Source organism: Oncorhynchus keta, chromosome 27 (assembly GCF_023373465.1).
Source record: "Oncorhynchus keta strain PuntledgeMale-10-30-2019 chromosome 27, Oket_V2, whole genome shotgun sequence".
In the NCBI taxonomy this organism is placed as follows: Eukaryota; Metazoa; Chordata; class Actinopteri; order Salmoniformes; family Salmonidae; genus Oncorhynchus; species Oncorhynchus keta.
This window is the reverse complement of record NC_068447.1, coordinates 26,039,794-26,056,462: the sequence shown is the minus strand read 5'-3', so window position 1 is coordinate 26,056,462 and position 16,669 is coordinate 26,039,794. Positions and strand designations below refer to the sequence as shown.

General features: G+C 45.1%; 1 protein-coding gene and 1 long non-coding RNA gene across 3 annotated transcripts in view; one reads left to right on the top strand and one right to left on the bottom strand.

The window, feature by feature from the left end:
• Positions 1 to 5,377, bottom strand: part of LOC118359666 (uncharacterized) — an 18,092-nt gene extending 12,715 nt beyond the window's left edge. The window contains exon 1 of the long non-coding RNA XR_004820727.2: positions 5,268 to 5,377. This is a non-coding gene — a long non-coding RNA (uncharacterized LOC118359666). The remainder of the gene's footprint in view (positions 1 to 5,267) is intronic.
• prim1 (DNA primase subunit 1) lies at positions 3,858 to 16,669 on the top strand. 2 transcript variants are annotated; one of them, XM_052482041.1, is made up of 13 exons: positions 3,858 to 4,448; positions 7,699 to 7,856; positions 8,003 to 8,109; positions 8,270 to 8,343; positions 8,494 to 8,630; positions 8,903 to 8,961; positions 9,126 to 9,237; positions 15,271 to 15,360; positions 15,489 to 15,621; positions 15,802 to 15,871; positions 16,014 to 16,117; positions 16,224 to 16,322; positions 16,423 to 16,669. In XM_052482041.1, exons 1-13 carry the CDS (start codon positions 4,340 to 4,342, stop codon positions 16,440 to 16,442), a joined length of 1,272 nt encoding a protein of 423 aa, XP_052338001.1. In that variant the 5' UTR covers positions 3,858 to 4,339; the 3' UTR covers positions 16,443 to 16,669. The 2 variants fall into 2 exon arrangements, with proteins under 2 accessions (XP_052338001.1, XP_052338002.1); XM_052482042.1 differs by lacking the exon at positions 3,858 to 4,448 and adding an exon at positions 5,382 to 5,526.

Below are 16,669 nucleotides of genomic sequence, written 5' to 3'. Positions count from 1 at the left end.
CAGACCAATGGACAGATTTCCACCAGTCTAATATCCATTGGTCGTGTTTCTTGGCCGAAGCAAGTCTGTTCTTCTTATTGGTGTCCTTTAGTAGTGTTTTCTTTGCTGCAATTTGATCATGAAAGCCTGATCACACAGTCTCCTCTGAACAGTTGATGTTGAGATGTGTCTGTTACTTGAACTGTGTGAAGCATTTATGTGGGCTGCAATCGGAGGTGCAGTTAACTCTAATGAACTTATCCTCTGCTACAGAGGTAAATCTCTGTCTTCCTTTCCTGTGGCGGTCCTCGTGAGAGCCAGTTTCATCATAGCGCTTGATGTTTTTGCAACTGCACTTGAATAAACGTTCAAAATTTTCCAGATTGACTGACCTTCATGTCTTAAAGTAATGATGGACTGTCGTTTCTCTTTGCTTATTTAGTCACATGCGCCAAATACAACAGGTTGTAGTGAAATGCTTACATATGAGCCCCTAACCAACAGTGCAGTAAAAAAAGAAAGAAAAAAAGAATAAGAATAAGAAATAAAAGTAACAAGTATTTAAAGAGCAGCAGTAAAATAACAATACCGAGACTATATACAAGCGGGCTCCGGTACAGAGTCAATGTGCGGGGCCAACAGTTAGTCGAGGTAATATGTACATGTAGGTAGATTTATTAAAGTGACTATGCATAGATGATAACAACAGAGAGTAGCAGCGGTGTAAAAGAGGGGGGGGGCAATGCAAATAGTCTGGGTAGCCATTTTATTAGATGTTCAGGAGTCTTATGGCTTGGGGGTAGAAGCTGTTTAGGACCTAGACTTGGCCTCTTGGACCTAGACTTGGCGCTCTGGTACCACTTGTCATGCAGTAGCAGAGAGAACAGTCTATGACTAGGGTGACTGGAGTCTTTGACAGTTTTAGGGCCTACCTCTGACACCGTCTGGTATAGAGGTCCTGGATGGCAGGAATATTTGCCCCAGTGGTGTACTGGGCCATACGCACTACCCGATGGATCTGAGGACCCATGCCAAATCGTTTCAGTCTCCTGAGGGGGAATGTGTTTTGTTGTGCCCTCTTCACGACTGTCTTGGTGTGTTTGGTCCATGATAGTTTGTTGTTGATGTGGACACCAAGGAAATTGAAGCCCTCAACCTGCTCCACTACAGCCCTGTCGATGAGATTGGGGGCGTGCTCGGTCCTCCTTTTCCTGTAGCCCACAATCATCTCCTTTGTCTTGATCACATTGTGGGAGAGGTTATCCTGGAACCACACGGCCAGGTCTCTGACCTCCTCCCTATAGGCTGTCTCATTGTTGTTGGTGATCAGACCGACCACTATTGTGTCGTCAGCAAACTTAATGATGGTGTTGGAGTCATTGCGGATTAGGAGACAGCAGCTGGCAAATAAATATTGGGTCAACCTACAGGGACATGCGGTGTCTCCTCCTGCAAAAGCGATTTTACAGGCATGCTGGGAACCCTCCTGAACCCTCCTGAATCCTCCTCCCCCTCCCCCCCCTCTGCAGAGGACTTCGTCAACCATTTTGAAAAGAAGGTCGACGACATCCGATCCTCGTTTGCTAAGTCAAACGACACCGCTGGTTCTGCTCACACTGCCCTACCCTGTGCTCTGACCTCTTTCTCCCCTCTCTCTCCAGATGAAATCTTGCGTCTTGTGACGGCCGGCCGCCCAACAACCTGCCCGCTTGACCCTATCCCCTCCTCTCTTCTCCAGACCATTTCCGGAGACCTTCTCCCTTACCTCACCTCGCTCATCAACTCATCCCTGACCGCTGGCTACGTCCCCTCCGTCTTCAAGAGAGCGAGAGTTGCACCCCTTCTGAAAAAACCTACACTCGATCCCTCCGATGTCAACAACTACAGACCAGTATCCCTTCGTTCTTTTCTCTCCAAAACTCTTGAACGTGCCGTCCTTGGCCAGCTCTCCCGCTATCTCTCTCAGAATGACCTTCTTGATCCAAATCAGTCAGGTTTCAAGACTAGTCATTCAACTGAGACTGCTCTTCTCTGTATCACGGAGGCGCTCCGCACCGCTAAAGCTAACTCTCTCTCCTCTGCTCTCATCCTTCTAGACCTATCGGCTGCCTTCGATACTGTGAACCATCAGATCCTCCTCTCCACCCTCTCCGAGTTGGGCATCTCCGGCGCGGCCCACGCTTGGATTGCGTCCTACCTGACAGGTCGCTCCTACCAGGTGGCGTGGCGAGAATCTGTCTCCTCACCACGCGCTCTCACCACTGGTGTCCCCCAGGGCTCTGTTCTAGGCCCTCTCCTATTCTCGCTATACACCAAGTCACTTGGCTCTGTCATAACCTCACATGGTCTCTCCTATCATTGCTATGCAGACGACACACAATTAATCTTCTCCTTTCCCCCTTCTGATGACCAGGTGGCGAATCACATCTCTGCATGTCTGGCAGACATATCAGTGTGGATGACGGATCACCACCTCAAGCTGAACCTCGGCAAGACGGAGCTGCTCTTCCTCCCGGGGAAGGACTGCCCGTTCCATGATCTCGCCATCACGGTTGACAACTCCATTGTGTCCTCCTCCCAGAGCGCTAAGAACCTTGGCGTGATCCTGGACAACACCCTGTCGTTCTCAACTAACATCAAGGCGGTGGCCCGTTCCTGTAGGTTCATGCTCTACAACATCCGCAGAGTACGACCCTGCCTCACACAGGAAGCGGCGCAGGTCCTAATCCAGGCACTTGTCATCTCCCGTCTGGATTACTGCAACTCGCTGTTGGCTGGGCTCCCTGCCTGTGCCATTAAACCCCTACAACTCATCCAGAACGCCGCAGCCCGTCTGGTGTTCAACCTTCCCAAGTTCTCTCACGTCACCCCGCTCCTCCGCTCTCTCCACTGGCTTCCAGTTGAAGCTCGCATCCGCTACAAGACCATGGTGCTTGCCTTACGGAGCTGTGAGGGGAACGGCACCTCAGTACCTCCAGGCTCTGATCAGGCCCTACACCCAAACAAGGGCACTGCGTTCATCCACCTCTGGCCTGCTCGCCTCCCTACCACTGAGGAAGTACAGTTCCCACTCAGCCCAGTCAAAACTGTTCGCTGCTCTGGCCCCCCAATGGTGGAACAAACTCCCTCACGACGCCAGGACAGCGGAGTCAATCACCACCTTCCGGAGACACCTGAAACCCCACCTCTTTAAGGAATACCTAGGATAGGATAAAGTAATCCTTCTCACCCCCCTTAAAAGATTTAGATGCACTATTGTAAAGTGGCTGTTCCACTGGATGCCATAAGGTGAATGCACCAATTTGTAAGTCGCTCTGGATAAGAGCGTCTGCTAAATGACTTAAATGTAAATGTAAATGACAGAACACAAGCTTTGGGTGGATGGGTAATACTCAGACGAGGGAGATGGGACTGTATGGAAGGGAGGGGTGGCAGTCAGGAAACATATTCCAAATAATCTGGCTGTATATATGGAGGAGCTGATTTCCACACTGTTGGCCTTCCAGTGGGCGGAGAAAGTCAAGCCAGACAGAGTACTTATTTGCTCTGATTCATGTGCAGTGTTGATGAGTATGCAGTCCTTTAGCTCATGATGTACTACAAACCCATGGCAGGATTAGACGAATGGGTATACAGAGAAGAGTTACTTGGGTCACAGCCCATGTGGGAGTGGAGGGGAACGAGGCAGTTGAAGTACTGTACTGGCTAAACAAGCACTTAGTCATGCGGATGTTGATGTTGTCGTTTCAATGAGCAAGGCAGACGCAAAAAGCCTAATATGGACAGTGAGTGTGCAGAGATGGCAAGAGCTGTGGAATAGAGATACAAATCTCAGGCATTTATTTCAAGTACAGAAGAAAGTCAGGGAGGACAGTAGGAATGGACAGAAGAAAGGAGACTATTTTTACAAGAATTAAGGGTGAGACACAGCCGGTTGAATAAGACTTTAAATGTGATAGGAAAGCATCCAACAGGAAAGTGTGATTATTTCCAGAAAACAGAGATAGTGGAGCATGTATTTGTTATGGGTGTCTCGTCATTTAACATTCAAACAGTATTGATACAGTACGGGCAGCATTAGAGGGAAAGAGAGAGGTTGAGAACAAAATATTTGAGTCTGTATTTTTTAAGAGAAATGGGGCTGGCAGGTAGGATTTAGTTTCTCCCTCCAGTGCAGTAGGTGACGGCAATGAACCATAATTGTGGATGCCAACCGCCGATAAACCCCACCGAAGAAGAAGAAGGAAATTCCGGTCAACTTTCAGATTTTCACGCGCGCTCGAATGTCAGACAAAGAACTGCGGGTACATTCAGCTATCAACATTTTCGATTAAATCAATACATTTGAATAACTTCAGAAATGACAACTGCTGATTACGACCAGGCTTCTCTACCGGACTTATTGCCTCTGTACTACCGCCGACTTTTCCCTTTCTCTCAATACCACCGGTGGCTGAACTATGGAGGAGGTGAGTACAGTAAGCTAGCTACTGCTAGCCTCTACGCTTCCGAGTGGGAAGTTCTCTCTCCCCACTCGAACAGTTGTTTTATTCAGAATGTTCAATAAACTCTATCGGTTGGTTGTCAGCGAACGTTATGTTGCTAGAAATGAGACAAACATAAACAGCAAAGTTTTTTTAACGGCAGTACCAGCAAAGGACAGTATAATATGAATATAGGCTAAAACTCTAATAGTGTCGGTAGAAAAATCGCTGGAGTAACTATTTTATTTGACGTATCGAGAGAAGTGGGAGGATCAGGCGTAACATGGTTTCTCCACAGATAGAGAATCGCGGTCCAAACACGTAAAAGAAACACCCTATTCCCTCAGCCCCCAAATTAAATGGGCACTTCTGATGACGTCTGAAGAATATACACTTGCAGGGCAAGGGAGGAAGGAATCATTTTTAAATGGACCACCCGTAGCCTGAAATTAATCACTTGTTCATCCCGCGATGATTGTTTTCAGCCACAGTAAACTTGTGGGCGGTTTATATGCGCTGCAGTCAATTGAGTGCATGTCTACGTATATTAAATATATAATTATTAATATATGCCTACAGTATGATAGGTAGCAAATTAATTACCTAACTAACTAACGTTAGCCTGCCTAGCTGGAACTTCTGAAGGAAAAAAAAAATATTTCTACAATTTCCAAAAGATACCCAAACAAAAATATTTACTTTACATAGTAGCGACATTTCTAACTTATTTGCATTCGTTGTTAATAATAGACGCTAATCAAAAGTCACCGGTCCTAAAAGTGAATCAGAATGAGATCGTCAAACCTGTTACATGTGTGACGATGTATATTGATTTCTCCATTGATGTTTTTAATCTTTCGCTGTCTTTTCTTAGCGGATGTACAATCTTCGCGAATTGAATTATGGGGCGTTTCAGACCAGGAGTGAACATAATTGGTAACTCGCAAAGCCGACTAAAAACAAGGGCTGATCGGCTTAGGTTGCAAACTTTCCTTGCTTGGCTAATAATTTGGACTACCCTCCAAGATGGTGAGGCGGATTACGCCAAGGGAATAAGGCGAGGGTAAGTGGACAAGGGTGTGTCACTTAAGTGTTTGGACCGCAGTGGGAGTAGATAGATTTTGTTCCCAAAACTATAATCTGTTATGAAAGGGAAGGGGGGATACCTAGTCAGTTGTACAACTGAATGCATTCAACTGAAATGTGTCTACAGCATTTAACCCAACTCCTCTGAATCAGAGAGATGTGGGGGGGCTGCCATAATCCATATACATTTAGGAAATGTATTAAAAAAATACTAAATTGATATCACATTTACATAGGTATTTAGACCCTTTACTCAGTACTGTGTTTAAGCACCTTCGGCATCTATTACAGCCTCGAGAGTAATTGGGTATGACGCTACAAGCTTGGCACACCTGTATTTGGGGACTCTCTCCCATTCTTCTCTGCAGACCCTCTCGAGCTCTGTTAGGTTGATGGGGAGCGTTGCTGCACAGCTATTTTCAGGTCTCTCCAGAGATGTTGGATTGGGTTCAAGTCTGGGCTCTGGCTGCGCCACTCAAGGACATTCAGAGACTTGTCCCGAAGCCACTCCTAAGTTGTCCTGGCTGTGTGCCTAGGGTCGTTGTCCTGTTGGAAGGTGAACCTTCGCCCCCAGTCTGAGGTCCTGAGCACTCTGGAGGAGGTTTTCATCAAGGATCTCTGTACTTTGCTTTGTTCATATTTCCCTCGATCCTGATTAGTCTCCCAGTCCCTGCCACTGGAAACATCCCCACAGCATGCTGCCACCACCATGCTTCACCATCGGGATGGTGCCAGGTTTCCTCCAGATGTGACGTTTGGCATTCAGGCTTCATCAGACCAGAGAATCTTGTTTCTCATGGTCTGATTCCTTTAGGTGCCTTTTGGCAAACTCCAAGCGGGCTGCTGTGCATTTTACTGAGGAGTGGCTTCTGTCTGGCCACTCTACCATAAATACCTGATTTGGTGGAGTGCAACAGAGATGGTTGTCCTCCTGGGAGATTCTCGCATCTCCACAGAAGAACTCTGGAGCTCTGTCAGTGACCATCGGGTTCTTGGTCACCTCCCTAACCAAGGCCCGTCTCCTCTGATTTCTCTGTTTGGCCAGGCGGCCAGCTCGAGGAAGAGTCTTGGTGGTTCCAAACTTCCATTTAAGAATGTTGCAGGCCATGGTGTTCTTGGGGATCGTCAATGCTGCAGACATTTTTTGGTACTCTCCCCAGATCTGTACCTTGACACAGTCCTGTTTCAGGGCTCTACTGACAATTCCTTTGACCTCGTGGCTTGTTTTTTGCTCTGACATGCCGCATAACTGTGGGACCAATAATTGACCGCTCTGTGCCTTTCCAAATCATGTCTATTCAATTTAATAAAAAAAGTGCTGTTTGAATGAATATTAAATGAATATGCCTACCACCGCTCAGTCAGATACACGCTAGATAATATCTAGTAATATCATCAACCATGTATAGTTAACTAGTGATTATGATTGATTGTTATTTATAATATAAGTTTAATGCTAGCTAGCAACTTACCTTGGCTTACTGCATTCGCGTAACAGGCAGTCTCCTTGTGGAGTGCAACGAGAGAGGCAGGTCGTTATTGCGTTGGACTAGTTAACTGTAAGGTTGCAAGATTGGCTCCCCCGAGCTGACAATGTGAAAATCTGTCGTTCTGCCCCTGAACAAGGCAGTTAACACACCGTTCCTAGGCCGTCATTGAAAATAATGTGTTCTTAACTGACTTGCCTCGTTAAATAAAGGTATAAAAACAAAAGAATTTAACAAATCGGCGCCCAAAAATACCAATTTCCGGTTGTTAAGAGAACTTGAAATCGGCCCTAATTAATAGGCCATTCCGATTAATGGGTCGACCTCTAGTCGACATGCTTAATTACATCACTTGTCTTGAGCCGCGTTCACAGTTGGCTTTGAACAGGGCACCTTTCAAAACAAATGCAATCAACTTGCATCCAGTGCAAAACATGCCTAATAGAATCTCCTCACTAGATTACTGGGGATATTTTGTCTCAAATTTCCAACAGCATAGGGCATGTAAGGATTTTAACAGCTTTGCAGACAATGACATTGTGCCCCATGCCTTTGGCATTTTTTAACTGAAACAGTTTTGCCCCTCCAACAACACACTTGCTATCTAGTTCACAACCAGTCAAGTTTAATGGTGGAGAACAACTTCTTTTGCAACCCCTCAGTGACAAAGAACTACTTCCAGAATCGAGAGTTCTCCTTCACGTTGAAGGATGACATCTACGTACGATATCAGTCGTTCAGCACACAGAACGAGCTGGAGAAGGAGATGCAGAAGATGAACCCGTACAAGATTGACATTGGAGCAGTCTACAGTCACAGGGTGAGGATCCATTACCCACTGTCTGGATCTGACCACCACTTACTCACATACTCTTGCCCTCTTCTCCCTTTATCTGTCTCTATCTCTCTCACACACCTCTCGTCACTCAAGTGTCCATTCTATTTTTCTTCTTCTGCCACCCTCAGCCCAATCAGCGCAACACAGTCAAGTCTGGGTCCTTCCAGGCTCTGGAGAAGGAGCTGGTGTTTGATATTGATATGACAGACTATGATGACGTCAGAAGCTGTTGCAGGTACTTGATCACATTAGCCAGAAAGTGTCTGTAGTTCAACCATCTTTACGATTGTAAAGTTGTGGAGTATGTTTGAATGTACAACAGATTATAATTTGGGGATTAATATTTTTGAAGTTTTGGGGATCTGGGACCGTTCATTAGCTGTCTTGTCTTGCAGTGGTGCAGACATCTGCCCAAAGTGCTGGACTCTGATGACCATTGCCATCCGTATATTGGACCGGGCCCTTCGAGGTGAGTCAGAAAAACGGTTAGTTTTCACAGGATTAAAAGTGAGCTCTTGTCTTGAACCCATCTTTCTATTGGTCATTTTACAAAATTGTCTGATGTTGATTGATTTTCATTGTTACCTGTGTTTGTTGACTTTTTTCTGGGGTGCTCCAGATGACTTCGGTTTCCGGCACTGCCTGTGGGTGTACTCTGGCAGGAGAGGGGTGCATTGCTGGGTGTGTGACGAGGCCGCCCGGAAGCTCTCTGTGGCGGCACGCTCCGCTGTGGCTGAGTACTTGAGTCTGGTCAAGGTAAGACCACTTCTCATGACATCATAACCCACTCTAGGCTAAAAGAGGTTTCCAACAATCAAGGGTTACACTCTTCTTGGCTATATTTTAATGGATTAGTAGACTCAATCACATGCAATATTTGATAGAGGTGATGCGGGAGCCTTACATTTATCGACTTCTGTTCATTTGAGTCAAGAAGTTCTGAGTAAAGAAATGCTAACAATCATAAGATCAACATCATCAAAGTGATATCAACACTGGAGATTGTCATCACAAATTCTGTTCTTCAGGGTGGAGATGAGACTGTGAGGAAAGTTGTGCTGTCAGACCCAATTCATCCATTCATCACGTAAGATCACGTTTCAGAGCCATACTTGTATCCTTGTTAGCTGTTGTGGGTTCTACTAGTTGAGAAAAGGACCATTCATTTAAGTTGTTGTCTAACTGTTAAAGGGCAGAATCATGTTGAATTTTGATTGACCAGTTGACTTCTAACCCTCATCTCCCCTCCAGGGAATCCCTGACTGTGGTGGAGCACTACTTCTCCCAGTACGCTCTGCTGGGACAGGACATACTGGGTAGCAAAGAGGCTGTAGACAAAGTGCTGTCTCTTTTACCTGAAGATATCCTTTTCCTCTGTGCCACTTTTCATATGATATTTGGTGTGCATACAGTACATACACTCAGTGGCCAGTTTATTAGGTACCCCACCCAGTTCACGAAAATAGATTGCTCCTACAGACGATGAGTCACATGGCCATGGCTTGCTTATATAAGGCTGACAGACAGGCATCGAGGCATTGTTACTGTTCGGTTGAACGTTAGAATGGGCTAAACCGAGTGACCTAAGCGACTTTGAGCGAGGTATGGTTGTCAGTGCCAGTTCCAGTGTCTCAGAAATGGCCGGCCTCCTGGGCTTTTCACGCATGTCAGTGTAGGCTTTGCCAAGAATGATGCGGATATAATTTATTTATTCATTTTTAATTTTCCTGTTCCGACAGGTGCATGATAATGGCCCATTCTAAATACAAACTAATTTTGCACATATTATTTAGTATATGTGAAGACAAGATTAATTTGAGAAAAGTGTAAATGGTGAGGATATTATCACATGTGAATGATGCACAGCGCATGCATTTTTCAGCAACTTTTTCAAATCATAATCTCATGCATCATGTTGCCTAGCCCATAGGCCTATATGTTTTGCTAAGGTTTATCACAACTGAAGTGGCCAAATAATGCCAAACGTAGCCTATAGGCAGTGGCGTGAAGTACTGAAGTAAATATACTTGAAGTACAACTTAAGTAGTTTTTTAGGGTATCTGTACTTTACTATTTATATACTGAAAATAAATATAAACGCAACATAATACAATTTCAAAGATTTTGTTTTTTGAGTTACAGTTCATATAAGGAAATTAGTCCATTTAAATACTTTCATTAGGCACTAAATTTATGGATTTCACATGACTGGACAGGGGCGCAGCCATGGGTGGATCTGGGAGGGCATAGGCCCCACCCACTCGGGAGCCAGGCCCAGCCAATCAGGATGAGTTTTTCCCCACAAAAATACTTTTAGACATAAAAACTCCTCAGCACTCCCCTCAGACGATCCCGGAGGGGAAGAAGCCGGATGTGGAGGTCCTGGGCTGGCGTGTTTACATGTGGTCTGTGGTTGAGTCCAGTTGGACGTACTGCCAAATTCTATAAAACTGCTTATGATCGAGATATTAACATTACATCTCTGGCAACAGCTCTGGTGGACATTCCTGCAGTCAGCATGCAAATTGCAAGCTCCCTCAACTTGAGACGTTGTGTGACAAAACCTCACATTTTAGTGGCCTTTTATTTTCCCCAGCACAAGGTCCACCTGTGTAATCATCATGCTGTTTAATCAGCTTCTTGATATGCCCACCTGTCAAGTGGATGGATTATCTTGTCAAAGGAGAAATGCTCAGTAACAGGGATGTAAATACGTTTGTGCACAAAATTAGAGAGAGAAAGGCTTTTGGTGCGTATGGAACATTTCTGGGCTTTTTCAACTCATGAAACATGGGACCAACACTTAACGTGTTGAGTTTATATTTTTGTTCAGTATATAACCAAATAATTTTTTACTTTTACTCAAGAAGTATTTTACTGGGTGACTTTTACTTGAGTGATTTCCTATTAGGGTATCTTTACTTTTACTCAAGTATGACAATTGGGTACTTTTTACACCACTGCCTACTGGCCCAAGACCCCTGGAACATGTTTGGAAAGCCCATAGCCTACAGAACCTAGTGAAACTAAACCCAGTCATTGCGCAATTGAGTGTGAAAACAGTGGGTTTTTTTTTTCAATTCTATTGTTCTTACCATAGCCTCAGAAAGTAAGGGCGCTGAGGGTGCTGCATCACCCCCTTAAAAAAATCGGAATTTATATATACATACATACAGTTGAAGTTGGAATTTCACAAACACCGTAGCCAAATACATTTAAACTCAGTTTTTCACAATTCCTGATATTTAATCCTAGTAAAAAAATTCCCTGTTTTAGGTCAGTTAAGATCACCACTTTATTTTAAGAATGTGAAATGTCAGAATACTAGAATACTAGTAGAGTGATTTATTTAAGCTTTTATTTATTTCATCCCAGTGGGTCAGAAGTTTACATACTAATTGAGTGTATTTGGTAGCATTGCCTTTAAATTGTTTAACTTGGGTCAAATGTTTTGGGTAGCCTTCCACAAGCTTCCCACAATAAGTTCGGTGAATTTTGGCCCATTCCTCCTGACAGAGCTGGTGTAACTGAGTCAGGTTTGTAGGCCTCCTTGCTTGCACACACTTTTCCAGTTCTGCCCACAAATGTTCTATAGAATTGAGGTCAGGGCTTTGTAATGGCCACTCCAATACCTTGACTTTCTTGTCCTTAAGCCATTTTTTCTGCAACTTTGGAAGTATGCTTGGGGTCATTGTCCATTTGGAAGACCCATTTAACTTCCTGACTGATGTCTTGAGATGTTGTTTCAATATATCCACATAATTTCTCTTCCTCAAGATGCCATCTATTTTGTGAAGTGCACCAGTCCCTTCTGCAGCAAACCACCCCACAACATGATGCTGCCACCCCCGTGCTACACAGTTGGTATGGTGTTCTTCGGCTTGCAAACATCCCCCTTTTTCCTCCAAACATAACGATGGTCATTATGGCCAAACAGTTCTATTTTTGTTTCATCTGACCAGAGGACATTTTTCCAAAAAGTATGATTTTTGTCCCCATGTGCAGTTGCAACCCGTAGTCTGGCTTTTTTATGGCATCCCTGGAGCAGTGGCTTCTTCCTTGCTGAGCGGCCTTTCAGTCGATATAGGACTTGTTTTACTGTGGATATAGATACTTTTTTTCGCACCAAAGTACGTTCATCTCTAGGAGACAGAACGCGTCTAATTCCTGAGCGGAATGACTGCTGTGTGGTCCCATGGTGTTTACTTTCGTACTATTGTTTGTACAGATGAACGTGGTACCTTCAGGCGTTTGGAAATTGCTCCCAAGGATGAACAAGACTGGAGGTCTACAATTTTCTTTCTGCGGTCTTGGCTGATTTATTTTGATTTTCCCATGATGTCAACCAAAGAGGTACTGAGTTTGAAGGTAGGCCTTTAAATGCATCCACAGGTACACCTCCAATTGACTCAAACGATGTCAATTAGCCTATCAGAAGCTTCTAAAGCCATGACATTTTCTGGAATTTTCCAAGCTTTTTAAAGGCACAGTCAACTTAGTGTATGTGAACTTCTGACCCACTGGAATTGTGATACAGTGAATTATAAGTGAAATAATATGTCTGTAAACAATTGTTGGAAAAATTGGTTGTGTCATGAACAAAGTAATGTCCTAACTGACTTGCCAAAACTATAGCTTGTCAACAAGAAATTTGGAGTGATTGAAAAACGAGTTTTAATGACTCCAACCTCCAAAGTGAATATAAACTTCCGACTTCAACCTTATGTATGTATATATTTTTTTATTTCCCGAAAGTAGTGTCCTGGGCCTTTACTAGTCCTGTATTTGCAACCCCCCCTCTGAAATGGACTACATTTTCTTCATATGTTTCTTTAGACCTGTCTAAAATAAATTATGTATTTACTGTGATGGTGTAGGCTATTTTAAATTGATTTATTAGACTTTAAAAAATGTAGATGTTTTAAAGGTCCACATCAGTGGCTTGGAGGCTATGCGTTGAAGCCAGAGATTATAAACATGTTTATTTTAACATTTAACATTTACATTTAAGTCATTTAGCAGACGCTCTTATCCAGAGCGACTTACAAATTGGTGCATTCACCTTATGACATCCAGTGCAACAGCCACTTTACAATAGTGCATCTAAATCTTTTAGGGGGGTGAGAAGGATTACTTATCCTATCCTAGGTATTCCTTAAAGAGGTGGGGTTTCAGGTGTCTCCGGAAGGTGGTGATTGACTCCGCTGTCCTGGCGTCGTGAGGGAGTTTGTTCCACCATTGGGGGCCAGAGCAGCGAACAGTTTTGACTGGGCTGAGCGGGAACTGTACTTCCTCAGTGGTAGGGAGGCGAGCAGGCCAGAGGTGGATGAACGCAGTGCCCTTGTTTGGGTGTAGGGCCTGATCAGAGCCTGGAGGTACTGAGGTGCCATTCCCCTCACAGCTCTGTAGGCAAGCACCATGGTCTTGTAGCGGATGCGAGCTTCAACTGGAAGCCAGTGGAGAGAGCGGAGGAGCGGGGTGACGTGAGAGAACTTGGGAAGGTTGAACACCAGACGGGCTGCGGCGTTCTGGATGAGTTGTAGGGTTTAATGACACAGGCAGGGAGCCCAGCTAACAGCGAGTTGCAGTAATCCAGACGGGAGATGACAAGTGCCTGGATTAGGACCTGCGCCGCTTCCTGTGTGAGGCAGGGTCGTACTCTGCGGATGTTGTAGAGCATGAACCTACAGGAACGGGCCACCGCCTTGATGTTAGTTGAGAACGACAGGGTGTTGTCCAGGATCACGCCAAGGTTCTTAGCGCTCTGGGAGGAGGACACAATGGAGTTGTCAACCGTGATGGCGAGATCATGGAACGGGCAGTCCTTCCCGGGAGGAAGAGCAGCTCCGTCTTGCCGAGGTTCAGCTTGAGGTGGTGATCCGTCATCCACACTGATATGTCTGCCAGACATGCAGAGATGCGATTCGCCACCTGGTCATCAGAAGGGGAAAGGAGAAGATTAATTGTGTGTCGTCTGCATAGCAATGATAGGAGAGACCATGTGAGGTTATGACAGAGCCAAGTGACTTGGTGTATAGTGAGAATAGGAGAGGGCCTAGAACAGAGCCCTGGGGGACACCAGTGGTGAGAGTGCGTGGTGAGGAGACAGATTCTCGCCACGCCACCTGGTAGGAGCGACCTGTCAGGTAGGACGCAATCCAAGCGTGGGCCGCGCCGGAGATGCCCAACTCGGAGAGGGTGGAGAGGAGGATCTGATGGTTCACAGTATCGAAGGCAGCCGATAGGTCTAGAAGGATGAGAGCAGAGGAGAGAGAGTTAGCTTTAGCATTTACATTTACATTTAAGTCATTTAGCAGACGCTCTTATCCAGAGCGACTTACAAATTGGAGTGCGGAGCGCCTCCGTGATGCAAAGAAGAGCAGTCTCAGTTGAATGACTAGTCTTGAAACCTGACTGATTTGGATCAAGAAGGTCATTCTGAGAGAGATAGCGGTAGAGCTGGCCAAGGACGGCACGTTCAAGAGTTTTGTAGAGAAAAGAAAGAAGGGATACTGGTCTGTAGTTGTTGACATCGGAGGGATCGAGTGTAGGTTTTTTCAGAAGGGGTGCAACTCTCGCTCTCTTGAGGACGGAAGGGACGTAGCCAGCGGTCAGGGATGAGTTGATGAGCGAGGTGAGGTAAGGGAGAAGGTCTCCGGAAATGGTCTGGAGAAGAGAGGAGGGGATAGGGTCAAGCGGGCAGGTTGTTGGGCGGCCGGCCGTCACAAGACGGTTACTGTAAGACTGGCAGTTACTTGAATGACAATCACCTACTGACAAAATGTCATGACCGCCACAGGCTTCGGTGCGACAAACAAAAAACATCCAGTCAGTGGCAGTCCTGTGGGCGAAAGCAGCTCGTTGATTTAGGTTCTAAGAGTGGCAATAATCGTGCAACTTAACAGGTGGGCCACAAACAGGCAAAGAATGGCACAGTACAACAGTGGTGTCAATCCCTGTCACAGATGGGCTGATGAAGCGGCTCTAGTGGGCACCCGATCACCAACACTGGACATTTGAGGAGTGGAAAAACATTGCCTGGGCCAATGAATCACGGTCCTTGTTGCATCATGCTGATGGCAGACTTGGGATTTGGCGTAAGCAGCCTGAGTCCATGGCCCCATCCTGCCTAGTGTGAACAGTACAGGCTGGTGGTGTAATGTTGTGGGGAATGTTGTCCTGGCACACGTTAGGTACCTTGATACCAATTGAGCAATGTTTCCATTCCCCAAAGAATTCCAGATGTTCTGGAGGCAAAGGGAGGTCCAACCCGGTACTAGATGGGTATGCCTAAAAACTGGCCATCAGTGTTCTGTGTGTCGCAGTTTAGCAGGTTTTGTGATATATCATTACATGTTGAGGGAGAACATGCCTATCCTTAGCGGAGACTTCACATGTCAGAAAGAAGCTGCTGCAGTACTTCCAGACTGAAAAGAACCCTGAGATGCGCTGGGATGCACTCAGAAGTATGGCCCAAGACAAACGCGTAGGTGGCCATGATCACACAACACTGCAATAAAGCCCGACATAAGCACTGTTTGAACACAGTAAAACAATGTGGTGATGTCAATGGCAGCCAAGCATGCCCTTATGAAAACTGCTTTTTTCAACCAGACGACTGCCAAGAAGGGCCACTACTTTGAGATGGAGATCATGCTTCAGTACTGTTACCCTCGGCTGGATATTAACGTCAGTAAAGGAGTCAACCACTTGCTGAAGAGCCCCTTCAGCGTCCATCCCAAAACAGGTGAGGAGAAACTCATGAAGTGCAAGACTAACACGTTGAACCATGACAAACATTTAACCCAAATGTTGCCTGTGAGAGAAACAGTCAAAGGATGCTTCTCATCCAATTGAGGGAGATAATCTTTGGATGTCAGCCCAACACGCAACACCTTTCCTCCCTATGTTCCTTACCTCCCCACAGGGCGCATCTCTGTTCCTATTGACCTGGGAGAACTGGATCGCTTTGACCCCTTTGAAGTGCCCACTATCAGGTAAGCCCACAGTCAGTTTGTCATAACTTTGTAAAGAACTTTTCAAAAATGGTATTCCCAAAGGGCTAAACAGAAGGTTTGTGTTGTCTGTAGTGTTCTCTGTTGGTTTTCTCACCGATCCTGTTATTGTATCTCCTTGTAGTCTGATCTGTGAGGAGCTGGATCAGCCCAAGACTGAAGAGGAGCAGGAGGACACCATGGAGAATGAGAATAAAAAAGAAGCAGGAGAGCGGCGGAAGATGAGAGGTAATTCAAAGAGACCAGTGCAATTCATTACTAAGGGAGCCAAGGGATCTGATATGCGTTTGTTCATTGCACGTTGATTTGACTAACAAAAGCTTATTGGTTTCAGATTACAAACGAACAAGCTTGGCGAAGTATGTGAAACTGTTTGATCATTTCTTGGAGGAGATGGCTCACTCAAGGAAAGGGGAGGTTCTTAAAAACAGTGGTGAGTGTAATTTAAATCCATAGTGGAAGAATACAATTGTTTGCATGAATATTTCTAAAAGATTTGATGATCATGGCCTTATTTCTCAATTTCTTTTCAGATCTTCAAAAGGACTTCTAACCCTGTGCGGTGTCCAACAATAGTTGTCTAATCTTAAACAAGCATGTAATTTTAGTTGATAATCTGACATTTAAAAGATGAATACACATTACATATGCACTGTAAGCAAATGGTTTCAGTCTGAGAATTGTCATGCAATTATATTACTCTATGAATGATTGAAAATATCAGTTGTGCAAACTTTTATATGGCTTATTGTTTTCTCATTAAATTGACTTTGTCCTCCA